The sequence below is a fragment of the Podarcis vaucheri genome (assembly GCF_965113315.1).
Source record: "Podarcis vaucheri genome assembly, chromosome: 11".
In the NCBI taxonomy this organism is placed as follows: Eukaryota; Metazoa; Chordata; class Lepidosauria; order Squamata; family Lacertidae; genus Podarcis; species Podarcis vaucheri.
The window spans coordinates 29,905,058-29,932,306 of record NC_138749.1 but is presented as its reverse complement, the minus strand read 5'-3'; the positions used below and the strand labels follow the sequence as shown (position 1 = coordinate 29,932,306).

Genomic DNA, 27,249 nt, shown 5'->3' with positions numbered 1-27,249 from the left:
TTTCCTGCGAGGGGAGGGATAACTGTTTCCTCAAAAATACTTAATTGGTGTATTCGAAATACCCTACAAAAATATTTGAACATAATCTTCTGGAAGTCTCATGTGTGGTGGGAACTGGGGTGGTTGGTAAAATTGGGGCTGTGCCCTTGCACTGACAGAAGCACTGCCACGAATCTGTCGCTCTCACTGGGGCACAGACTCAAAGACCTGTAGAGTTGGAACATGCATGACGCTGTCCAATCAAGCAGCAATAGCCGCAGGTGTTGGGAGTGACTCTTCCCTATCCTCTACTGATGAACTCTGCAGATAAACAGAAAGAAGTCTAGCTAATTATCTTTACAAGTCCAGGGTAAAATTGGACAAGCCAATGGTTTTGTTTGTGTGTAATTGCAGAAGGTTGTGTGCCTGAGCCAGGGAATGGTCCTATGAACAGTGCAAGCCTATATATGTATATTCAGAAGTAAATCCCATTGAGTTCAGTGGGACTCATTTCCAGGTAGCTAGACATAGTCTTTCTCTTCTTTGTTTCCTATTCAATAGCAACCCACAGCCCACACTAGCCGATTCCAAAAAAGTTGCTTTTTCACTTGCATGCTGAAAGATTTGGATATTTGTATTTCATTTTCCTGTGAGTGGGAAAGCAACTCGGGGTAATTGACTGGGGAAAATGGTGAGAGGAAATGATTCAACAACCTTCTTGCTTTTCCTTTGATCGAACTCACAGGCTCCTCCTCCCTTTCCTTTTTAAATAGCCAGGAGATTATTACAGAGGTGTCTGGCATGTAATATATTATTTTATTTATTTATTCTTATTTATTCTTATACTGCCCTATACCCATAGATCTCAGTGTGGTTTACAGTACAAATATATAATATAAAGATTGGTTCTAAAATCACTTCTATAGGCGAACTAATCACTCTTTGTCACTAGTACTCAAATCTTTGGCATTCCAGACTGGGCAGAGCATTCTCAAGGCGCAGAACTTGTTCCCTTGGGGTTCCTAGGTCCAACTGGGCCCTTATAACCTCTCTAAATGAACTGCCCCTCCAAGGCAGTTAAGATAGTCCTCTGGCCTGGAGCCTAGCATTCTGTAACCTCTCTGTTAGTTTCTGCCAGGGAGGGGTGCACCGATGAGCAATGTTTTGGGGGCTGCAAGAACCTTGGTGACAAGAGTGCAGGACCCTTGGGAATCTGGCTGAGGGATTGCTGTATTTAGGGGTCTTTGCCTTTTCCTACCTGTTGGGTTCAGACTTGATGTCGTGGGCTATTTGCCTAGGTCCAGTAATTCTACAGGTGCTTCTGTCTCTCACAGCCTGCCTCAACACTTTGCGTTGATATCCAGGATACTGTTTGTGATTTGGAGTCATGACAGCCATGTGGCATTTCTTTGAAAGGCTCATGACAAAATCAATAGTGATTCTTTCCTTTCCCCTTGAATGCAGGTGGTTCTATGATTCTTTCTGGAATTAGCTGCTTCTTCCTGTGGTTTGGTACAAGTGAATCCATGATGATAGGCATGCTGTGTCTGTACAACGGCCTCACCATCTCGGCGTGGAACTCCCTTGATGTTATCACTGTGGAGCTTTATCCTTCAGACAGGAGGTATACTCTTAAATACTTGGCTTTCTAAAGCATTCTGAATCATAATTCAGAAACATGTTAGGCACAGATTAAAAGATGAGAACCTCTTATTAATGGTTTGCTTGTCTTTAAAGGAGACAAATAGGTAGGAATAAACAGGTAGTTTTCATAATGGAGGCAAATAAGTACTTGGGTCCCCTGATGGTGTGCATTTGGGACCAGGGCTATTTGACGTATTCATAAATTATCTGGACTTAGAGTGAACAGTGTATTTCCTAAGCCTTTCCTCTGACATTGACCACTGTCAGGCAATGTACTAAGCTGCACAGACAATTTGGATTAACCCCAGTGCAGCTATTGTTACAGTCAGCAGCAGATAAACTTCAACCTTTTGCTTTCAGATTAGTAGTGCTGTGGTTATTTATAAATCAAAAGCACTTTGCTTTTATAGCACTTTGTTATCATAAAACTTCCTCAAAGTGTCCCACTATCAAGCTTTAATGTAGTATTAAAATAAACCCTCTTTAGAAGGGAGCCTTTTCCCTTTTTAGAATTTATGAACATAATGGCCACAATCAAAGAGTTAGGAGCACTTAAGCCCCTCTCCTCTCCCTATTGCCCTTGCAGTTCTCATTTAAGAAAAATGTTCACACAGTTCAGCATCAAAATAGGAGAAGAAAACCTCAAGGTGCTGGAGGCTGATTCATTTGAAAAACAAACAAACCCTTTGGTAAATGTGGTGCCTAATATGTTTTAAGTAGCTACTCTTCATCAGTGACAATGATATATGCCAATTTTCAACATGAGAAGTCATTTTATTCTCAGCACTCATTTGTTGTTTTACCACAATTGGTGCTGGCTGGTGCCCATTGGGACTAGCAGGGTGGAAGACAGGCCACCAGCATGTGGAGCCAGAACCAATGACAGTCAGAGTCAACTCATTCTAGGTTTCTCCCCATCTGAGCTCTACAAGGGCAGAGTTGTAGCTAAGGAGGAGGACGCTGGTAGCCATGGATACGTTCTGCACTGGTTGTAAGAAGGTAGGCAGACTGAGGTTGGTGAGGCAGTGACCTGTTTGCCTGCAGACCAGTATCCACTGACCCCCAACTCACCATTGGCAAGGCATGGGGAAGGAAGCTATTACTAGGCAGGTCTGGTAGGCTACTGTAGAGGCATGCCATGCAACTTTTAACTGGTATCTCATTCAACTCTTAACCTTTTTGAAAAACCATAGTCTATTTCTTGGCCCATTGTCTTATATTTCCAAATGTGAGTTGTTTGCAATCCATTCACATCTAAGGCTCACTTGCCATGCTCATGAAACAAACAGAATAGAGACTTATCCCTGTTTCTGCATGTCCCATGCCTAGAAAGGACTGGCCTGAGATGTTTTCTACTTGTCTCATGCTTCCCAGGCATGGGTCCAAGCGGTTTTCTGCTGCTCCTGCCACTTTCCCCAGGAAAACCCGCTCTTTAGAGTTTCTTTGGAACAAATGTCAATCTGCAGCAAACCCAATTGATGTTTGCTCTGCTTAAGTGGTAACAGTCAGATTTTCATGGGGGAAAGCAGTGGAACAAGCGGAAGTTTGGATCAGCCCTTAATTGAACTATTTTGAGCTGTCTTGCAGATGCAAGTCATAGACCCTTGCAGATATAAACCATGATACATAAATGGTTTTTCACATGATAAACACAAACCGTCCAAGAATGGGAATTGAAGCAAGCAGATGCATTTATTTCATGTTTCTTCTGGCTAGCTCAAGCTCCATTTGATGGGCGCATGGCATTTATTCTGTTTTGAGAATGAATTGATGGACTCTTGGCACTTAAAAAAATACTGCATTTTGCTTGTGTTTTATTACAACCATTTAATAAGCTAAATAATTGAACACATTTCTCTACTTGCATTGGGTTTTTGCACTTCATTTTGTGTTAGGATACACCAGGGTTTCCCAAACTTGGGTCTCCACCTGTTTTAGACTATAATTTCCATCATCCATAACCATTGGTCCTGGTAGCTAGGGTCCCTAGGGATGGTTGGAAAATTGTAGTCTAAAACCAGCTGGAAACCCTGGGATACACTTTCATTGTGGGTGTAGGCCCAACGACTACCCTTTTCCTGTTTGATTTAGGGAGAGAACAAATGTATTAGCTGTTCAGTGGAGTCTTCTCTTAGTACTGTGGCCCACCAGATGTTGCTGGACTAGAATTCCCATCTTTTCAGACCACTGGCTTTGCTGGTTTGGGGCTGATGAGATCGGTAGACCAACATCTGGTTTCCCCACTCCCACCTTAATACCTTCTTTTTAAAAAACCACCACAAAAATTCTCCTTTCTTGGTTGTAAATTTATTTATGGGCTATGATAAACCCTGTCTTTAAACCTATAATGTCATAATTTTGAACTGTGAGTTTTTACTGCCACCTTGTGGAGATGGAATACAAGAGTGTCCAACTCCGTTTCCAATCATATTATCCACTCCTGGCATATAATGTTATCCAAAGCCAAAACTGATGACACTCCTGTATTCTTCAGCCTAAGGTTACCAGATTTTCCCCCCGATGCATCTGGGGACACTTTTCAACTTCAATGGATTTTGTATGGGGACTGATTTGTAAATCCGGGGACTGTCCCCGGGAAACGGGGACATCTGGTAACCTTACTTTAGCCTCTTTTTATGGCTTAGGCAACGCTCAGATCCTGTTTCTCTGTGAAGCAAGCTGTAATAATGCGTTCCAGAAGCTCTGCCTGGCTGTAGTTTTTCACCAAACACATATAAAACGTCGTCAGTCTTGCTAGTTATCTAATAAAAAAATATTTATTTCCTCCATTTACTCTACATCTCACCTCCTATAGTCTTGGGAAGTCTTTTGAAATTCTAGGCTGACACATTGCCATATTTTCTTCTGTTCCACATCTGTGGTTTCAGACTAGAAGTACTAAAGAATCATATCACACCCTCACTGTGGGTTTTTTTTTTCTTTTTCTTTCAAATTTTATTATATTCTCTTTCTGGTCAGACAGAGTGTGGAATTTTACCCTGCTTATCTGTCCACGGCTCTCCTAATCTTTCTTGGCTGTCTTTATTTGTAAGCTACTGCAGTGTATTTTCCTTCAGATATGATCTCAGGGAAGACTTATATGTAATATAATCCTGATTTTTCTCCCCCCAATCTGCTTCCTTGAACTTGCGCTCTCAGTAGCTGGTGTCAGATAATCTCAGCAGGTATAGCTTTTAAAGGCTTTAAAATACAGGGGAAACCCATTTTATTAACTTGTTCAGTTTTCTGAATGTGGAACCAGAAACTTCTCTCAAACCCCAACCTTGGGATCTAAATAAATACTCACTAGGTGCCTTACAAGGCAGTTTGCCTTCCTTAATGCTAAATTAACTGCAAATTTGGATGGTGGAAATCTTGATAAATCCTCACGACAGTTCATATTAAGTAACTTGGCCAATCCCAAAAACATCAAGTGCTGCACACTATCAAATTTCTGCATCTGAGAAATTCTGAGATTAAAAAAGAGCCTCTCCTTGAGATCCTGGAGAGCTCCTGCCAGTCAGAGTAGATAAAACTGGGTTAGATAGGCAAATCATTCATTCATTCATTCATTCATTCATTCATTCATTCCCCAGCCACTCTGGGCAGCTTCCAACAAAAGATTAAAAATACATGAAAACATCAGTCATTAAAAGCTTCCCTAAACAGGGCTGCCTTAGAAATGTCTTCTAAATGTCAGATAGCTGTTTATTTCCTTGGCATCTGATGGGAGGGCGTTCCACAGGGCGGGTGCCACTACCGAGAAGGCCCTCTGCCTGGTTTCCTGTAACCTCACTTCTCGCAGTGAGGGAACCGCCAGAAGGCCCTCAGTGCTGGACCTCAGTGTCCAGGCTGAACGATGGGGGTGGAGACGCTCCTTCAGGGATACTGGGCCAAGGCCGTTTAGGGCTTTAAAGGTCAGCATCAACACTTTGAATTGTGTTCGGAAACGTACTGGAAACGTACTTTCACCTGGTATAGGGCAGATTCCTGTGGACACATTTGCACCTTGCCATGCTGTCATCCACAACTGGCCAATAGAGACCAAACAGAGTAGTAGTCAGAGGCAATGCTTCCTTGGAGAATAAAAGCATAGGTGTTGCATATTCAAGCAGGGAGAAGCTTTTTTCAGAGGCGTGCAAATGATTCAAGTAAACAAGTTCTACTGAAGTATATTTGCCTTTCCTGTTCTTATCTGCATGTATTTATGAATATAAGGTCACCCTCATTCTCTCCCTCCCCCCTTTAAAGCAGTGTTTCGCAGACTTGAACCTCTTCCTTTTAAGTTTATACTACCTTCTTGGGTCTCCAGCCATCTGTTGAGCAGGTGAGCACATGGAGGTCCTTTAAAAAGCTATGCTTTTTTTTTTTTAAAAAAGGAAAGAGTCTAGAAGAGAATATTCTGCTTTTACTGCCAAAGAGCACGTATTCCTTGTTATTTCACAAGGGTACAGGATATTCCATCATCTTGGTACTGGTTTTTCAAGCCCCTAATATAAGTACATTTGAACAGATAAAGCTCATGTCCTATCTGGCTGTTGTTTCACCAGGATTTCCACAGGTCCCTTAAGTAGGTGGACCCCTGAAGACATAAATATTTTCTGTTTCTTGAAAGATTGTTCTGTAAACTGGATCTTTGGCCCTCTGATTTTGACCTAATTGCCAGAGGCTACTTTTATCAGGCAGTCTTGCAAAATAAAAATTAAAAAATCAGATGTGAAAGAGACTTCAGCATGGAAGGGCATCAGTGTGTTCTGATTTAAGACTGGTTTTTAAAACTATAATTTGAGTTGGAAATAAAGGAACAAGACACCATATATATATATATATATATATATATATATATATATATATATGATTATTATGTATTGGAAGGCGCTGAATTGCTTCCAATGTAGAATAAATTTTGCTAACAGGTCAGTTAAATAAAGGCTGAGGGAGAAATGGCAGCTTAAATACTTTGAACATTTTTTAAAAAGACTTTTCTCTCCAACCTTCTGAGTGCTGCTTTATGGCAGGGGCTGATGGGAGTTGGAGTCCAGCAACATCTGAAGAGCCACAGGTTCCCCATCCTTATGTTATGGGTTTTTATATAGAAAATGCATGAAAGCTCCATATAAATTATTGTATGTGGCAACTGCACATGCTCTAACTCATTTCCTTTTTTTTTATAGTTACAAGCTTGGAGGATCAGGGGGATGCTATGGACGTAGTATATCTTGATTCTTCCAGGCTTTTTAATGAATTAATTTTTATTTTAATATGTTTGTCATATTTTATTTATGTATTATTTTGTTTTTGTGAACAATCCTGGGAGCTCAATTGGAGGGCAGTATAAACGCGGGTGGCGCTGTGGGTAAAAGCCTCAGCGCCTAGGACTTGCCAATCGAAAGGTCGGCGGTTCAATTCCCCGCGGCGGGGTGCGCTCCCGTCGCTCGGTCCCAGCGCCTGCCAACCTAGCAGTTCGAAAGCACCCCCGGGTGCAAGTAGATAAATAGGAACCGCTTACTAGTGGGAAGGTAAACGGCGTTCCGTGTGCTGCGCTGGTGCTGGCTCGCCAGAGCAGCTTTGTCACGCTGGCCATGTGACCCAGAAGTGTCTGCGGACAGCGCTGGCTCCCGGCCTATAGAGTGAGATGAGCACACAACCCTAGAGTCTGTCAAGACTGGCCCGTATGGGCAGGGGTACCTTTACCTTTACCTTTATAAACTTATTTTAAGATAAATTGCTGAGGAAGTGAATTTTCAGCATCTGGCCCAACTTATTTATAAGGCATGAAGTAAGAAGCCTCCAAGTTTGAGGTCTAGGAGCTTCTGGATTGGCCCTGTTCTCTTTATCAGTCTCACGGCTGACACAGGGTATGTTAAGGGGACGTGAAAGTGAGTGAATACCATAGTCCTTTTGCAATCCCAGGATGTCACTGAATTGCAGTGGGAGGGTATGGTGCCTGTTTATCATAAGATCTGTAGTCATTAGGGGCTGCTCAGTAATTTTCTAGTCGTTGCTGCATCTTCAGCTAACCTTTTTGAGGAAAACCGCCCTCCGGCTTCTGTTATTTTATAAAACTCAAAGCAAATATTCAGGTTCAAAGGATATTTCACATGTCATTTTAGTGCGAAAAGTCTTGGACCTCTGAGTTCTGGCCATTTTCAGGAATAGTATGTAAACCAATGCACCATTTTTCTCTCATCTGCTTTCTGCCCTGATAAAACTTTTATTCTTTCCTCTGGTTTTAACTTCTTTTCTTTCTTTCTCTCTCTCTCCCTTTTAGGGCAACAGGCTTTGGCTTTTTAAATGCACTATGCAAAGCAGCAGCTGTCCTTGGAAACCTTATATTTGGTTCCTTCGTTATCCTCACCAAATCAATTCCTATTCTCTTGGCTTCCTCGGTTCTAGTATGCGGAGGCTTGGTAGGACTTCGGCTCCCAGACACCAGAACCCAAGTGCTGATGTAACTTGGGAAGGATTGTGGATCAAAAGCCATTTCCAGTTTGTTTTCCTCCCTTTCCAAGTATCAGATCTCCTGGCTGGATGGGCAAAGGCTTCAGATTCTCAGTGCATGGAAGGTGACTGTATAGCAGAACTCCCACTAACATAATGAAATCACTGTAACAGATTTAAGCCCTTTTCCAAGGTGCTTCTTCATTCATTCAAACAGGGGGACAGTACCCTGCCTGCTTGCCCCACCCACTTCACCCTCTGACTCTCACACATTCAGCAAGGAAACCCCCATCGGTAGTCTGCTCTGTGTGATTGAATACCACTCTCTAGTTGTACAGGATTCCCAAGTACCGTATTTTTCGCTCTATAAGAAGCACCAGACCATAAGACGCACCTAGTTTTTGGAGGAGGAAAACAAGAAAAAAAATATTCTGAATCTCAGAAGCCAAAACAACAAGAGGGATCGCTGTGCAGCGAAAGCAGCGATCCCTCTTGCTGTTCTGGCTTCTGGGATAGTTGCGCAGCCTGCATTCACTCCATGAGATGCACACACATTTCCCCTTACTTTTTAGGAGGGAAAAGGTGAGTCTTATAGAGCAAAAAATACAGTACTTTTAACTGTGTGCATAGTGGCTCACCCTTCATACAATTACTAAATGTATGGAGGGTGTGGCGGGCATGCACATATTGACATTGGGGGCAGGTCAAGCAGGCATGCCCCCACTTTCTCCTCTGCTTTTGAAGAGGGCTATTGTTCAACCTTTATAAATTCTACATGGCCCCTTGTATTTCAGGCTAAAAGGGCAGTTCAGTGAAGAATTAGTCACCTTGACCTCAGCTGAACAACACTAGGGTAAGAATTATGTGAATTGCCCCATTAAGAGTTGCTTGTTTCCAGTCGATCTATTTTAAGTGATTTAAGAGGACAGTTTGCTGAAACAAATCAATAGTTCATATGTGACAGTTTTCCTACAACAAGGTCATCTCTGAATAGGAAAAAAAAGAAGTGTTTTGGAATGAATGTTTTGTTTGCTCATGTAGGGAAAATGTCACATCTAAAATTGCTTTTAAAACTGCAACATGAAACTATCCCTGTAGTTTAACACTAATGCTTTCTGTGCCAAAAGCCACACAAGTGAATATTACTATTTTTAATTAAGCTGATGATAAGTAGAAACTTCAAGGCCTTTCTTAGTAGTAAATGTTAATCTAACTTGCATCAGGAGATACAACATAAAATGGAACAGGCTGCATGACTGTACTTCAACACATATTTCCTGCTTTCTTAGAATAAGGGGTTGTGGGGGAAGTGGCATTGCCACTTTCATAAGAAACCATTTTTATGCAAATTCAGGCTGGGCACAAACTGCCTGTTGCTGTTCAATCTGTTAACTATCTAATAACTTACTACATTATCACAGCTGAGCTCCTCACAGGGAAGTAAAGCAAAAGTGTAATAACAGAAATGTTTTCTGGATGTGCCATGCTCCTCAAATGATGTTAAGAGTTTCTGTAAAATTGCACTACATGGAAACATTGCTCCCTTTCCCATGTTGGAAGCAATCAAACAAATACCGTATTTTTCGCTCTATAACACGCTCCCAACCATAACACGCACATAGTTTTTAGAGGAGGAAAACAAGAAAAAAAATATTCTAAACGAAACAGTGGATGTATGATTTTTGTGGTTCATGCTGTGATCACAGACATGTGATCTGACGGTGAGTTTGGGGTAGCCCAATGCAAAAATCCTGAGGATCTATGTGGATCTGTGCTTTGTAACCACGTTTTTGCATCACTGCGGCCCCAGGCAACAGTGGGTGCGTGATTTTTTTTGGTGCAAGCTGTAGCCATGGACATGCTATGTGATCTGATGGTGAATTTGGGGTGACCCAGTGCAAAAATCCTAAGGATCGATGTGGATCCATGCTTTGTAACCACGTGAATGAAGGAACTGTCAGTAATGTATGGTATCTCCAATACAGTGATGAAGGAAGAGGAGGGGAGGAGCTCACACTTGTCCTAGGCAAAGCAGCCAACTCCTATAGGCCTAGGTGCCTTCACCCCCCCATTAAATATTTGAAGGAGTCATCCTCCCCCCATGCTGATGGGCATTGCCATTCATATAAGGTACCAGTGTGCATGCACTTTGTCTTGAGATCATTGCAGTCTGTGAGATGGGGCTTACCTGTACCTGCCCCCCCCCAATATTTTATTGAAGTTGGAAGAGGGAGGGAGGGAGAGAGGGAGGGAAGAGAGATGGAGAGCTCACATTTGTCCTAGGCAAAGCAGCCAACTCCTATGGGCCTAGGTGCCTTCACCCCCCATTAAATATTTGAGGGAGTCATCCCCCACCCCCCATTGTGGTATGTGAGTGGGGCTTACCTGGCTGTCCCCCCAATATTTTTTGAAGTTGAAAGAGGAAGGGAGGGAGGGAAGGAAGAGAGAGGGGGAACTCACATTTGTGCAGCTGCCTTGCCTCGAACCGGAGCAAAAAGAGGAGGAGGAGACTCAGGGACACGAGCCTTGTAAGCCGCTTTGTTTGAATTTTCCGGTGAGGTGCTGGGGGAGGGACGGAAGGGGATGCCCTCTTTGTCCCTCCTTCCAGCTCATTGTAAAGAAAGCAGAGTAAGAGCCGCTTACATTTGTGTAAGGGAGAGCCATAGAGCAGGCAGACACTGAGAAAGAGAGGCTGTCTCCCTTTCCCCACCTTGGCTTTTACACGCTGTGCGCAGCTCTTGCCGGCTTCTGAGCGCTCACCTCGCCAAAAAGCCATAGAGCAAGCAGACAGGAGGAAGAGAGGCTGTCTCCCTTTCCCCACCTTGGCTTTTACACGCTGTGTGCAGCTCTTGCTGGCTTCCGAGCTGCCTCCCTTCTCCCACCTCGCCAAAAAGCCATAGAGCAGGCAGACAGGAGGAAGAGAGGCTGTCTCCCGACACTCAGCTGTTGCTCAGCTGTTGCCGGCTTCTCAGCAAGCCAAGAGGAGGAAGAGAGGCTGCCGAACAGCCAGCAAGAGCGGCTCCTCCTGGCTGCATTCACTCCATAACACGCAGACACATTTCCCTTTACCTTTTAAGGGGGGGGGACTGAGTGTTATGGTGCGAAAAGTACGGTAATTGCAATTTTGTGGGATATAAATTGGGTGACTACATTCTTTTTCTTGGTCAGGTGGCTTTACAAATTTCTTGGGAAAGGAAAGGCCATCATTCTCAACTGTCCCATCACCTTGCAGTTGATTTGCTGCAGTAATACTTCCATCCTGCTTGGACAACACAGGAGTGATTGCAACCTGAGCTAGGCAGAAGCTACAAAATAAAAGACTCTGTCGCACCAGTGTCCTGATGGTGACCTTGTTCATATGTCACTATAAGCCAGAGTACATCATACTGTGACTGTATTGGCCTCTGAAGAGGACCTTAGATCCCCTCTGCACTTCCCTGGGCTTGTTAGCTCAGCCTGGTGGTGAAGCCTGGGATTATAGTTATGGTCCTTCTTCCTTAACCATGGTTAAGGTTAACCACGGTTAACTACAGTAAACGTAGGATAAACCTTAGCTACAGATAGTGCTTAAAGAGAAGCTTTAAACCTTGGTTAAACTGCTGTACCACATTGAACTAAAAAGTGCAAGAAGGAACAAAGCAACTGTAATCTCCTCCTTGGGAGCTAGCATGTTCACAGTAAGCCATGGTTTGGCTTAGTGTGATGTGCAAACACAGCCAAAGCCACAGTCCTCCTGTAAGATATGGATTAAACCAATGAAAAAGAGACAAAAATGAGCAGGTCCCACACTGAAAAAATACTCTACTTTCCCCCTCCACTGCAGAATGCCCTTTGCCCAACTGCCAACCCATCTCTAAACTCATAATCACATATTTCCAAAGAAACACATAAGGCATAATCCAGAAAAAAAATGTATGCTTGCCTTAACTATGTGCTTCATTCCAAACGAGTTTGGTGGGATTTACAATAGTTTTACTCTGGATTGGGCCCATCATGTTTACATTTCCATGATTTTCTTCTAAGTAGGTATTAATGTTGTAATATTAATTTAAGCACAGAATTATTGCTTTAGCTGTATATCAGGTTTTTCAAGTGTATCAAAGTTTATGTTGAGTTCTGTGATTATTTCCACCTTATCACAGCTCTTCATGTCAGTTTAGGTTTTTGTTTTTTTTAAAAAAAGCCTTTTATCTTTTACAGTTTTCTTTTCATTTGGAGGGGAGGAACCTTTTAACAATGCTCTCTTAGTCATTAGGGACCCTCATTAAGACTTCTAAGATTGAAATCTGAAGCCTCTGTACAGATTGGGAGTGATGATCAACTGCCAGCTGTAAATCATGCTTTTGACATGCACTGTCCACTTAAATTGATGTGGTATTTTGTCTGCTGCCTTCATGAATGTAATCACCGAAAAAAATCTAGAGCCATAGCTAAAGCTTTGGGGGCGGGGGGAAGTAAGCACCAGCTCCAAAGCTGTTATCATTGTGTTACTTTCTCAGAATCTAATAATATTTTGAAAACAGATGACATTCTTATTCAGGATGTAGCTTTGACAGAATGTAGACAGTAAGAGTAAAAACAGTTTTAAGATATGAAGAGGGAAGTTAACAGAAATGACCAAAGGCATATGTATTCATTTTGTATGAATTGTGTGATGCATGATACTGGCAGATCGGTTTCATCTCTGTATCCCTATTTCCCCACTTCCCTACATGAATGGGTAATACAGGACTCGGCCCTACCATTAGGCAAAGTGAGACAACCACCTCAGGCAGCAGATGATTGGGAGAGGAGAGATCAGGCAGGTGTAATGACATGTTGCAGCTGTGTGTGTGCCACTGCACCTTCCAACCTGTTTTTCTACCCTACAGTGTAGTGGTGTCCTGTTCCCCGGGTTGAAGGAAGATTCAGCAACCAGTCTGGTCAGTTTTGGTACATACGTGTGCCATCTCATCCTTTCCCTCAGGCAGCAACATGTCTTGGGCCAACCCTGAGGGGAAAATGTCTAAAGTGTAAAAGAGAATGCAGAGCGAGTGTCAGGGACATAATCTGAGTCGGCAGAGGAAGAGTTAGAAAACGCTGGGAGGGGGATAGTGCACCACTGCAGCACATTACATTTGAAACACAAAATGGAGAAGAGAAAACAATCCAACCGGATGCAAGGCTGTGGCTTAGATGCAGATGTTTAGTTGCTAATATTAGCTCTTCAACAGTACAGATGCTATACATGGAATAAGTAAAACCAAATTTGCTTGAGCTGTGCTTCCCACTTTCACATAGTCCTTATCATTCAGTTCATAAAAACCCTGAGCAATCAGAATGGTTTATATCTCGGTGCCACGTGCCAGTTCATAACTCGTATGCACTACCGTATTTTTCGCTCTGTAAGACGCACCAGACCACAAGACGCACCTAGTTTTTAGAGGAGGAAAACAAGAAAAAAAATATTCTGAATCTCAGAAGCCAGAACAGCAAGAGGGATCACTGCGCAGTGAAAGCAGCAATCCCTCTTGCTGTTCTGGCTCCTGGTATAGCTGCGCAGCCTGCATTCGCTCCATAAGACGCACACACATTTCCCCTCACTTTTTAGGAGGGAAAAGGTGAGTCTTATAGAGCAAAAAATACTGTATGTCGTGTAAGTGTAAACAAGTGTGAAGCAGGGATGCACAAATGTCTGTCGTGTCTTTCCACTTTTCCTGCGTAATATACAAAAAGACTATGAGTCTTGAATCATTCCTGTAGGGAGATGGGTGAGTTACAGATTATATAGATGGTGCATCCGACTGCAAGGAAGATGTGTGATGTGCTATTTTTCACATTAAACCAGAAGTCAGAAAATAAGGACCACATGTCAGTTGTGCTTCAGCTCCTCTAAACTGCAGCATGCAAGAATTCTTTTAGGAAAAAGCAATTCTGTAAATAGAGCCTTAAAAGGTTTGCCTTTCTTTATATCGCAACACTCTATTCCAGACACATGTTCAGTTTTTCATGAACAGCTTGTCAGTCCTCCTTGGAAGTGCTGCTGCCTAATCGGTCATCCCTCTGTCTTGTGCTAGATATAGCTAAAACACCCCATTTTCACCATGTGTAATTATAGGTATATTTTCTGTTGGGGAAATATTGCTGTGTTTAATGCCAGGAAGAAGTACCAGCAAATCTTAGTCTGTTATATTCACCTGGTTTCCTCTCCACGCTCGAATGGAAGGCAGATTACAAAGAATCTCAATATTGTCCTCTTATTTGGTGCAGAACCACATAAGAACATAGGAACCACTTTTCTAATGGCCTGCTTATTCTGAAACCAATTGGTATGAAATCTGTGTTACAACATTATAAGGCATTTTTGTTTTAATTATCACTTTGAACCCCCCCCCCCCCGCATTGAGTGCACATTACCACTCTTCAGTAGTTATGCTTTCCAGATACTGCTGTAGAAGACACTGTCCCTTTCTGCCTACTGCAGCTGTAGTAGCTACATGTGTTGTGGGGTGGAGTCACCCTCCTGACACTGCTACTTAGGGCCACTGTCAAGGCCATACCAGTAAGATTGGGTGCATGGTGGCACCAATGGAATGGCAGCAGTGGAGCACCTTGGTGGACCCAACCACACTGCCAAGTCATGTCCAGGCAAGCAACAGCTACAATGGGCTCCTGCCTGAATGCTGGCCCATACTGCTGTACAACTGGGCTCAGCAATCTTTCTCATAATTAGTCCAGCCCACAACCATTTTCTTCTCCGGTGAGAAGGATGAAGCTGGAGATCCTTTCTGCCAATGCCTTATCATAAATTCTTTGTTGTTTATATATTTTAAATAATGCAGGGAGGGACCAGTGGCCCTTTACAGGTTGTTAGACTCCCAATTCCCACCAGTCATTATTTACATCTTGCATTGTGTCACTTGTGTGCAAACAAACCCACGTGCTCTCTCCCAAATTAGTGCATACATAAACCCTGCACGTGCACACATGTCCTTTTGCTTTGTAATGTTTTTTTGAAAGAGGTCTTGGCATGAAGAAAAGAGTCACCAGAATAAGAATACAAAGAATGCAACTTTTCAAAGAAGCTGCTGTAAGTGAAATGTGTGTGTGTAGGTAGAGTGAAAGAGAATCATTTCAGTCTAGGAGCAAACAAATCACTCATATTATTTTTCTCCTGAATTTCCTGTCTTTCCCCACTATCAAAGCACAGGCCCTTGCTTCATATTAATAACATCTGTTCCTATCAGGCAGGAAACACAGCAGGAAACGCAGCTATATATTTACTAGCAGCTCTCCTTGAACGTTTCTCCCTGTTCTGTGATTTCTGTTTTCTTGCACACGGTATGAACACAACTAATTTAGTTAATGGGTGACACATTACTAAACCTAGTACACCAATTTGGTCTTTGGTGATACCAATCTCTGTACTTATATTAGTCAGATGTCTCAACTTTTGAGACTAGGTTCTGCAACACATAGGAGCCACAAATATATTCACCAGGGCTGGGATCCAAGGAACCAATCATGAGAGCTTTGCATGAAGTATAAGGCATACTGAGTTTCAAAAGCATTCTGTGTTGTGCTATGGAGGGGGATCTGTCATTCAAATGGGAGGAAAGTCAAAATTCATACAAGCTGACGTGTGGATTTTTGATGTGTCTTAAGTTGCTCTTGGATCCCACAATATTTATCAATCTAATTCATTTTTAAACACATTAGTAGCCATCACAGTTCCCTTTGGTGCTAAATTCATTAGGTTGGTTGTAAATTGTGCAATGAAATACTTCCTTCTTAAGGAAGTAGATCTCATCCACTCCTTGTTTTAGTTTTTCTTTGTATGTTTTTCAGCCCTCTTCGAAATTCTTCTGAACTGGGGTGTCCAGAATTGCTTACAATAGTCTGATCTTGCATTTTCCTGTCCCTTTCCTAATAATCCCTGGCACAGCATTTGTGGTTTTTTTTTGCTGAGCTAACTCTTTGCATTAGTATGGTTGCCCATTAATTGCATTTTAATCAAGATTTGGTGCTGAAGCAGAAGGAAACTTCCCCCTTCACCTTCACCCCATCCCAACAAGATCCATCATGAGACTCACTCTGGTATGGCTCCCTCTATATTAGACCAATTCTGAATGTCAATTCAGAGCCTACACCAGACTGAGAACCACAGCTCCCTCATCAATCATCTCTGGGGAGGGTTGCATGCTAGTGTCTGCAGGGGCAGGTGGAAGTGGGCAGGACAATACCTGTGCCTCTTGCCTTTGTATGTGCAATAGGGTACGTTAAAGCCATGCAAAGGTTTGGTGTTTCAACACACCTCCACCCATCCACATCTCTTAATCTCCAGCCAAGCAAAAGCACTCAAGGAGAGCACAGGGCTGCTGAGGGGTGGGACCTTGGAAAAGGAACTATGGCCAGGGGAGAGTATTGAGGGCCAAATAGACATTTGGAGGGCCACATTTGGCCCTGCGCCTGAGGTGTCCCAGCCTGGGCTCCTACTTCTGTGTTCTGCCAAAATCTAGCCTTTACCTGTTGTGGTACCTACAACTCTGTTCAATCCGTGGCATCTCCAGGAATAGGTGATTGGAGATATTCCTCTGCCTGAGACCTTGGAGAGCTATGTCAGTCACAGCAGGCAGTGCTAAGATAGGTGGACAAATGGATTGATCTGGTAGGAAGGAGCTTCCTGTGTTCCTACAGAACCTTTTTAAAAAAGAGAAATAGTCTTCTTTGTCATGAACTTATTTTTTCTCCCCTGTCCAGCCTCCTATTATTTAGTCACAGCCCTCATATAATAAAACATTGTATATTGTAAAGAACATGTGATGTATAGATATGTATGTTGATTTTATATATTTTTTATATATGTACATACATGCATTCAAGTTTGTGTGCATATGTTTGACTTTGACAAGCAAAATAATTTTATAGACTGACCCCTGCCTTGGCAGTGTATATATCAGGGGCATGAACTGGCCAAAGATAAGCTCTTGTTAAGTCCCATTGATTTCAGTTAGCCACATGTTTGAATCAATGAAACTTACAAGTGCTTTTACTTTGGCTGGCTGGTTCTTGGTATTGTTTGATCCATATTACCATTTAATTTTTGCAGTCTTGGAATGCAAATTTGCCCTTGAAACTCTGGTGGTGCAACAAAGACATTAGTGGCATTTTGCCATTATTGTTTTAGCTGCAAAAAAGAAAGCTCCTCATAGATAAGAAGTATCTTTTGACATGAACACATCATTCTCCATACATTTTGGTAAACAATGAAGAAACAGGCCATTAAAAAGTATCAGTTGTGTTCCAGCCAAGTAAGAAAAACATATGACTTTAGAATGTTATACCCCCCCCCCTTATTTGATGCAACATGTACATTCTAATTAATGCTTTGTATAGCTCAGAAAGTAGCTTCTGTGTAGTATATGGGAAAATATCTGTCTCTTACGTCCTTTATTTAAGTTGTTTCTTCCCAGGTAGTTCTGGTAATGTTCTTACAGCTAGCAATTGCTTATTAGTGCTTTTCTCAGTGGTCTTTGACCAGACAGGAACAGAGCCATTGCCAAGTTGCCTTTCAGTTAACTGTTACCTTTCCTAAAACCCCGTCCAGTATATCAGTGTTGCATGTTGGCAGTCCTACTGTTGCTTAATGGAAACACACCCAGACAGAACAGGGGTTAAAGTGAGTTTATTATTTCAAACTCTGACATTCATTGCACACGTCCTTTCCCTTATGCAAGTGACTTTAGGCTGTCTGTGTACCGAGGACCGAGTGGGTGTGCTTAACTGCTGAAGTAAGGGAGTCAGCAGCAGTTTTTTCTTCTTCCTCCCACATGAATAAACAAGGCCCTATGGACTAAAGTTCAAATGAAGAATCTACCCTTTTGCATAATGCATGTAGGGGGTGATTCTGATTGGTGGGTGAGGGGAGTTTCTGCATTCTCTACGCAATATGAAGGGTAGAACATGATTTTCCAAGGACTTAGCACTTTGAACCAAGGCTGTGTGATTGGTTACGCTCCAGAGCTGAGTTTTGTTGCATCTTGATGTGTCCTGAACAACTTCAGGGCTGATAGCAAATAGTTCAAAAAAGCTTTGAACTAAAGCAGAGACTTTTATTGATAGGTGTTTTCTGTGATACTTGCACCCAGAGCAGGCCTTCCCAAATTATGGACTGGAACCCTTCCGTCCAGACCAGTAAGTTCTGATACCCATGTTCCTCAGTTGCCTGGCAGGCCTCCTGTTTATGCTTTTGCAACATGGTCATTAGCAGAAATCTTGGTTCAGAGTGCTGCTGTTCAAGCAGCTGGTGGTTATGTGAATTGGCTCAGAGACAGAAAAGTCACCTGCTAACTGGAAAGCTGCTAACGTGGCACAAGAAGTTTAGAGGAAGCTCCCTGGCTCATTCATGCAGTGGGTATAGAATATGATTATCAAATGCAAACATGCTGCTTTCACACAAGAAGAAGGTTTTAACCGCAGCAACGGATATTTCACAAGAGGTTCAGACCTCCAATTTCAGTGCTACGAAATGTTTTAAAAATGCTTTTAAAGTTTGCAATCCATTCCCCCCCCCCAAGCCCACTGCAGTCAACATTATGGCACAAATGTTCTGGTTTATTTCTGCCCCACTTTTGTTGCCCTATAGTCCCTCTGGACAGCAGTCATGTGGTGGTGTTGGGAAAGCATTCAACTGCAGAACAAACCCACAACAAATCCACTACTACTGTGTCAAGGACAAGTTGCAGAATACACCTGCAATAAAGAACCAATCTGAGGGGTGCTTTGTTTTAAATTTGATACCAATGCCCACGTAAAACCTACATTGGCTTGGATGCATACTCTCCCCCCCCCTTCCAAATTTTATCCCATATTAACACATTAAAGAAACAGCACTAGCAGGCTTTGTCTCAACCAGAAGTAGTGCCAAATAAAGAAGCAGCTAGTGACACACAGCCCTGGCCAATTTACTTCCCATGGACTTGTAGGCATCTAGGTCATATATCAGGTCTAGCCAAAGGTCTACCCAAGGAACCAATAAATGTTAAAAGTGTAGCTTTAAGGTGATGTCTGAGACTTCTGGGTCTTGTGCGTGTATGGTTTTAGCATTGGACCACAAGCTAGAATTGAGCTGTGCCTGCAACTGGTGTTATCCCACTAGAGGAATGGGTTCCTGGAGGATGCCTCAAGTTTTAGTAGTGCCATAACAGGATCAGATCCTCGCTGATTCATATTCTGCAAGGATTCCATGGCTGTAAGTGCCAATGCTCATGTCGGCACTGTGTTTACATGACTTGCAAGTACCAGTTCTAGCCATGATGGTATTAACCCCGTGTCTTCATTACCTCTTTCCATGTCGGAAGATGTCAGTTGCTCTGTGGTGAACAGATATGCCTCTCACATTTTCCATGGAGCCTGTATTATTTCCTTGGACAAAAGGCCAATGATTTCGCTGCAAGTGCAGGAACTAACTAGGCATGAAAGCAAAACATTGCCACTGGCTGTTGTGTGCATAAAGATTTGCACTCCCAAAAGGAAAAGCCATGCTAATATGTACATATTCCTATATATAACTTTACTAGCAGTTCAAGACTTACAACATCAGCAAATGCTTGGAATTAGGGGAGGCAGTAGGTTGATTATTAAATTTGTACACCCTACATCAAGCTATTTCAAAGCCATGATTATAGATAAACACTGGAGTGTTAAATAGGTGCTTTGAAATACTTTTCTAGGGTTAATTACAAGGCTACTTTCCTGTACGGTACTGATAACTCTAAATTGTCTACAGGGATAGGTGGAGGCAAGTATCTGACAGAACAGCACCACGCACATAGCAAAGGTTGTATACATGGTTCTCCCTCTCCCTGTTTTATCCTCATAACAACTCTGTGAAGTAGGCTACTCTGAGGAGGCTGACTGACCCAAGGTCACCCAGGGAGCTTCATGGACGAGTGAGGATCTGAACCCTTGTCTCCCAGGTCCTAGTCCAACTGCTACAGCACACTGCAGCACTCCACTAATTTGTGTGTACGTCTAAAAACAGGAATAAGCACTGGTCAAAGTGCTGTGGAATTGGAGCTTGGCAATAGTTCCTTCCACCTTAGAATTCTGCTTTGCAAGATCGCCTCCCTGTATTTCTGGTTTTATGACTTGTGTATATATATATGTGTGTGTGTGTGTGCTTACATGTCTGTACATTAATCAAACCTCACTTTCAGATTTCTGGATTTTTCATTCCAAATGCAGCTGGTACAATTGTGAACTCATCTTTCTGGTATGCTCCTCTGTGTCAGATTGCCTACTGCCAAAAAAAATGTTAAGCCAAGTGTGTTTTTATAAAGTCCCCTGGGGAAAGCTGTTTGTATACTTGTGAAAGGGCATGTTTTGTGTAGGATGATGATGTACAGTGTAAATCTATAAAATGTGGAAGTGTGTATACATTTATTATCTGCCAGATATCTATTAGTCATGTAATAAAAGCAAAGATATTTAACGTACATCAGATCGAAAAAAGGAGCTCCATTATATTCAAATAAAGAAGCTTTCTCTGAAATGAGATTCTGCTGGGTGTGTTACTAATTAAATGTTTGCTTTTTCATTGTTGCAAAAAAAAAGGATAATAAATATCATTTTGTTTGGACATTTACACATTTACAAAAGTACATTTTAAATGCCTGATTGAGGACACAAAGCTTCGTTGGAATACTTTACAGGACTGCGGCCATTTTGAAAGTAATTAACCTCCCATACACAAATCACTTTAGTGCCCTGAGGTGATCTTCCCTGCCTCTCTCTCTCTCTTCTGGAATCCTTCCCATGGAGCAGTTGATAGTAGATCACTCTGAGTTTTTTTGCAAGAAGCATAGCAGATGCTGACATTCCCAAATCTCACTCCCAGTGAAGAAAAATCAAACTTGGATGAAGATGGAGATGAGGTGGAAGAAGATCAACCAAGTGAGTTCTGTGGGTGGCTGTTTTTAGGCATCAAGATTGGACCATCTTCTCTACTAATATTTCCGGTTCTGGTCTCCAGGAGGGTCTGACAATGTGAGCTGTGAATCCTGTGGTCCAAAATATACCTGGGTTCTGAAATTATTCCCTCAACTGCATATCTCCCTACTATTTTGAAATGCATTTAACCCATATCTCTTTCATATATCCCATCTGCAAAATGCCCCACAAGAGACATAACTAGACAATGTGGGAAGTTTATGGTGTGCCTTTTATTTATACCATAGGGATTACATACTAAAATGTAAATTGCTCCAAGCTGCCCTTGGAATAAACAGAGCACACTTCAGATGTCACTGCTTTACATATGTATTTATTTACCAGCGCAATCACTTTCTATAATTTTTAGCATGCTAAACGACCCCTGTGAAAAGCCTCTTAAGCAAACATTGTTTATTTTACTTGCAGAGGCCACATCATTCATCTACAAAAGGATCCAAAAGTTACTAATTCAAATGCAGTTTTCAGTTTTAATTAACTGTGTGGGCAAACAATTGCTCAAGAAACTTCAGGCTTGTGAAGTGCCAGGCTCTAATAGCTATCTATTATGTAGGGCTGCATAATCACTTTTCATTTTTCCTGTTAATAGGATAGCCAGCAATCTAGGAAGGGTATGCGTTCAACTGTTGAAAAGCTACTGAACAAATGTTAAAGTTATTTATTTATATTTATAAAGTTGTATTCTGCTGTGTCATTTTTTTTTTAAAAAATCACTATATAAAAGCTGTTTACTGCAGCAGAACATAAAACCTTACAATAAAAAAACACACTTTAAAGGTTTAAAACAGACATAAATTAACCATTGTGGAAGGATGTAGACAACTGCCTGGTTAATAATAATAATAATAATAAATTTTATTTATATCCCGCCCTCCCCAGCCGAAGCCGGGCTCAGGGCGGCTAACAACAATAAAACAGTACAAAAGTACAACATAAACAACATTCTAAAATCATTCATTATAAAAATTAATTAATTCAAGCCACTAGCAACCATTGGGCCAGAGCTCTGCGAAGATTGCCGAGGGAGGGAGTCAGGCTGTGCCCTGGCCAAAGGCCTGGCGGAACAGCTCTGTCTTGCAGGCCCTGCGGAAGGATGTCAAGTCCCGCAGGGCCCTGGTCTCTTGTGACAGAGTGTTCCACCAGATCGGAGCCACAGCCGAAAAAGCCCTGGCTCTAGTTGAGGCCAGCCTAACTTCTCTGTGGCCTGGGACCTTCAAGATGTTTTTATTTGAAGACCGTAGGTTTCTCTGTGGGGCATACCAGGAGAGGCGGTCCCGTAGGTACGAGGGTCCTAGGCCATATAGGGCTTTAAAGGTTAAAACCAGCACCTTAAACCTGATCCTGTACTCCACCGGGAGCCAGTGCAGCTGGTATAGCACCGGGTGAATGTGATCTCGCAGCGAAGACCTCGTAAGGAGTCTCGCTGCAGCATTCTGCACCCGCTGGAGTTTCTGGGTCAGTCTCAAGGGCAGCCCCACGTAGAGCGAGTTACAATAATCCAGTCTGGAGGTGACCGTCGCATGGATCACAGTGGCTAGGTCAGGGCGAGAGAGGTAAGGAGCCAACTGCTTAGCTTGGCGGAGATGGAAAAATGCCGCCTTTGTTATAGCTGCAATCTGCGCCTCCATGGAAAGGGAGGTGTCGAAGATTACACCCAAACTCTTAACGGACGGTGCTGGCACTAATTGCGCCCCCGCAAGAGATGGGAGTTGCCCCCCCAATCCCATATCGCCCCGTCCCAGCCACAGGACCTCTGTCTTTGAAGGATTTAGCTTCAACCGGCTCCCACGTAACCATCCAGCCACAGCTTCCAAACATCTGGTCAGTGTGTCTGGGGCCGAGTCAGGATGGCCATCCATCAACAGATAGGCCTGGCGGAAAAGAAAAGTTTTCAGTGGGCATTTAAAAGTTGGCATAGAAGGCGCCTGCAGAATCTCTATTGGCAGGGAGTTCCACAGGACTGGGCCAGTGATACTAAAAGCTGTTCCTATCCTGAAACCCACCCTACTGTTCTGATTGCAGGTGGTTTAACTGACTTTAATCTTCTATTTTTATACTGTTGGAATCCATATTGGGACCTGAGAGCCGACCCTCCCATTAGGCATGGTGAAGCAGCTTCCTCAGCTTTCCCTCACCCAATCTCACCCAAATTGACACCAAATCTCACCCAGTGCATGAGATCTCTGATGCAGCCACCCCAAGTCAGGGATGCTTCAGCAGGGGGGATGGAGCAGCAATGGCAGTATGCAGTGGCACTTCCTGTTTCACTTCAAGCTAGGAAATGGAACGCGCTGCCCCTGCAGGACTTTTATAGTGAAGGGCAGATAAGAAATCCAATTCATCATCGTCATCATTATCACTGCAGCCACGAGGAACTTCAGGGCAGTCCCTTCGTTGCAAAACCAGGAGGCTTAACTGTGCATCTGGTGCTGTTTCCCCAGGTGCATGGGTCACTGAAGTACCATCATTCAAATGGGAAAATGGTGACATATATTTGCACAGGTACTTTGACGTACTTACTGCACGTGCAAAAATGTTTCCCCTCTTTACTTTGGAAACCAGGGAGAGAAAGGTGTATGTGTGGTTGTATACTTCTTTCTGTATCTTTTTTTCATAGACAAATGGTCTAAATTAAAACAAAAATAAATTCTTCTAACTAGCCACTTCCATTTTCTGTACACTTGCAGTGCAGGATTTAGTACATGGCAGAATAGGCTCCAATAGAAACTAATTTAGTGTACCTGCTTAAAAAGATAGTTGCACACGGATGGAGGTTCTGAGGCTGCTTCCTGAGATCTTGCGAGATCTCGAAACCAGGTTTACTGATTGGACAGCTCTCTGGCTTAAATTGCTTTAAGAGCACAGGTGCTGAGGAGTTCCTGATTCTCAGCAGCAGTAGATCCTGATAATGTTGCTTAACCCCTGGAAATGTTTAGTCACTATTTCCCCATATCTTTCTAATCTGCATGTACAGGAAATAACTAGTTGCCTCTGGCAAAGTCCATTCTACATCCCTCTTGGTTTCTTTAATGATTTGGAAGCAATATAGTTTGGCGCTTGTGAAAGTAGGTCATTCCCCCATGCATGCTAGCAGTAACTTCCAGAAAGGTAGTTGGGGGGTGGTCTTCTGCAGCAAAAGCAACAAACAGTCTTGTGGTTCTTCCTTTTAACGACAGCAGTAACCCCCTTGGGTGTCTGCCTCCACCAGACAGAGCTTGAGAATGTGGGGCCTGGGAGGGGGCGTGGCTGTGCAAAGTTATTTGGGAGATGAGTGGGAATGCTCCCACTTTGTGGAAGCGCATGCCACTGGTCATTTTATAACTGCAGTTTCTTTCGTATAATTCCTGATTTTGAAAGAAGCTGCTCCAGAGTGCAGTCTGCAGTCTGATCACCAGGTGGAGCTGGAAAGAAGGCATACCTGATGGTTTTGTAGGAAATAACCGCCAAGGCTGAAGGGAAGACAATCACTTAAAAGAGTGATGTTTGTGATGACCACTAGTACGCATTGCCACACATTGTCTGCCAATTGTTGCATGAAGGCAGTCTGTGTGATATCAAACTATTATTTCAACAAGCTATAATGCATGGCAGCAGGTAAGAATTTCTGCAGATTAAATTTCCCAAACAAATTTCTACCACTAAGGATATTTTGTTTGTTTCTTATTAAATTTGTATACTGCCCTTCATCTGGAAATCACGGGCATAAGCAAACAAAATGATAACCTTCCAAAACAGCTTTTTAGGTGGTGCAGATGTCTGTCAGGGGAGGGGAGCAAGAACTTTCCTTCTGTGAACTTCCTCAAGTGATCTTAGCTTCCAAAGCTAGATTTTAACTTGTTTCTTAAAGGGACAATTGCTATTTAGGAGAAACTAATGCAGTACATATTACAGTTATTAAAAAGTAGAATATTACTGACATGTTGCTGCTAGCTAGCAAATTCTTCCTCCAGTTTGTCTAAATTGTTGTACTTAAAAAGGGGGGGGGCAAGAGAAGTATTAAGATAATCAAAATTCACTTATGTATCCAAAAGCACAGAGACTCTTTAAGGTGCTTCACTGTCTGTGTCTTGTAATGACTCAACAGTCTTGCATCCTATGCTCATTTGCTTGCAGCTTAGGCTACTTGCACCTACACTTCTCCTTGATCTTTCAGTCCTGTCCTATTCTGGTAAACATACTTTGGGAGCAAGACTGAAGTGGCCAGTCATTACTGGCATACAGGCCCTGGAAAGCTGTCTAGAAGGTGTCCCCCAGCCTGAAAATGACAAACACACATCCCTGTTCTACAACATGTGGAGGTTGGTTGTCAGAATAAAAAAGCTAAGGGTGGGATTCAGCTATGTTGTGACATGTATGGAATGAATTCTGCTCCTCCCCATCCTCCCCTGCACCTCCAAACCCACTAAGTGGCCCTCATTTCCCTACTAGGTGCTACATTGCATTCCACCCATAGAATTCAAAAGTATATATTTCAAAAGATTGACAAACCAGTGAGCCAGTGAGGTATAGTGGTTAAGAGCAGTAGTCTCGTAATCTGGTGAACTGGGTTTGCATCTCCGCTCCTCCACATGCAGCTGCTGGGTGACCTTGGGCTAGTCACCCTTCTCTGAAGTCTCTCAGCCTCACTCACCTCACAGAGTGTTTGTTGTGGGGGAGGAAGGGAAAAGGAGATTGTTAGCCGCTTTGAGACTCCTTAGGGTAGTGATAAAGCGGGATATCAAATCCAAACTACTACTACTACTACTACTACTCTTCTTCTTCTTCTTCTTCTTCTTCTTCTTCTTCTTCTTCTTCTTCTTCTTCTTCTTCTTCTTCTTCTTCTTTATTTTCCCCAAGATGCAGAGGTGAAGGATTGGGATTGAAAGATCAAGGAAAAGTTACTTACATTGAAATAATGTGTGTGTGTGTGTGTGTGTGTGTGTGTGTGTGTGTGTGTGCATGAGTGACTATATAAGCATCTTTATAATGAGCAGGATTTTCAGACTGCATAATGTTATAAGGTTAGAAAAGCCAGACACCTTAACTATAGAGCTACTCTTATGACTTTGTAATATTGTTTCTTTGATCTGTTTCTCAGGTCAGTTGGATGCAACGATATGGACTTCTGCTGCCCAGAAGGAATCGTGGTGCAATCCTGCAGCATGCCTAGTGTTGCAGCCTTTATTGATATGCTGATGGGCACAGAAGGTGTCAGGGAATCTTTTATTGGTTTTGGAGAAGATGGGACAGTTTAATCAAAGAGAAATTATACAAATGGATGTATCGGCTAGAGATAGGCCTAATGTAATATGAGCAAGCAACTGAGTGAAGGCTATTATGGGAATACAAACCTAGAAAAAAGTTATATGAAATATATGTAATTTTATCCCTACTCTCTTTTTGTAAATTTATTTCCTTAAAAAAAGTTATGCGATGTTGGGTTGCACTAAGATTCCTTTGTTCATAGGTAGCATGGAAGACAAGGCACAATATACAGCAGCTTTTGAATCATACAATGCCTGGAAACCTGTCAATAATATATTGGTTTGTAATTTTGTGAACAAGTCTAAGTGGGCTTGTATTTCACACACTCCTCCAGGGTGGCTGTGAAAAGATCAAAAGCTATCCATGATTTGTCCAGGTTTGAATGTAACACTAAACCACAGCTAACAAAAATCAGAAATCAAAGCTTATTTCAATAAACCATAGCTTCAAATTAGCACAGTTTAGGGTTCAGACATAAGGGAATCCTTTAATCAATATATAGTGTTGGCTATTGCAATGTAAATAAAGTAGATATTTGTATTGGATAGCTGCGTGTGATACAAGCAGGTTTCTATACCTCTGCAATAGCTACAGAGTATTGTGAATTATTTCTGAGCAAAATGTTAAGGTGAGTCATAGAAGGGAAAATGTGCCCCTTTTTAATGCTCTTGTCCACTTCATTGTACTTTTTTCAGCTATTCTATTGAAGGTGCATAAAGGAAACAAATGGCAACACTGAAGAGCGAACCATCAAAAATCTGCACCTTGATCTTCCCAACTCAGAGAAGCTACTAAAAAAATCATTTATAACACTGCTGGCTGTGATTTTAAATGAGGGTTTAGGCTTATTCTTGAGAGCTCAGGGAATAAAATGAAATTATAATTTTGACTGTCAGGAATCAACTCCAAAGCGAACCTTAGACAGGGAAGAAAGGAAGAAAGAATCTGACC

At 42.4% G+C, this 27,249-nt stretch overlaps 1 protein-coding gene and 1 long non-coding RNA gene across 2 annotated transcripts in view; both read left to right on the top strand.

Moving 5' to 3' along the window:
- The window catches only part of SV2C (synaptic vesicle glycoprotein 2C), a 94,867-nt gene extending 68,081 nt beyond the window's left edge, over positions 1-26,786 (top strand). Inside the window, exons 12-13 of the mRNA XM_082191916.1 lie at positions 1,444-1,603; positions 26,132-26,786. Coding sequence (XP_082048042.1) covers positions 1,444-1,603; positions 26,132-26,288 — 317 coding nt within the window. The 3' untranslated portion in view covers positions 26,289-26,786. The remainder of the gene's footprint in view (positions 1-1,443; positions 1,604-26,131) is intronic.
- Positions 11,184-20,599, top strand: LOC309514593. Its single transcript, XR_014212079.1, has 2 exons — positions 11,184-13,764; positions 13,835-20,599. It is a non-coding gene; the product is annotated as an uncharacterized lncRNA (long non-coding RNA).
- Positions 26,787-27,249: the final 463 nt, after the last annotated feature.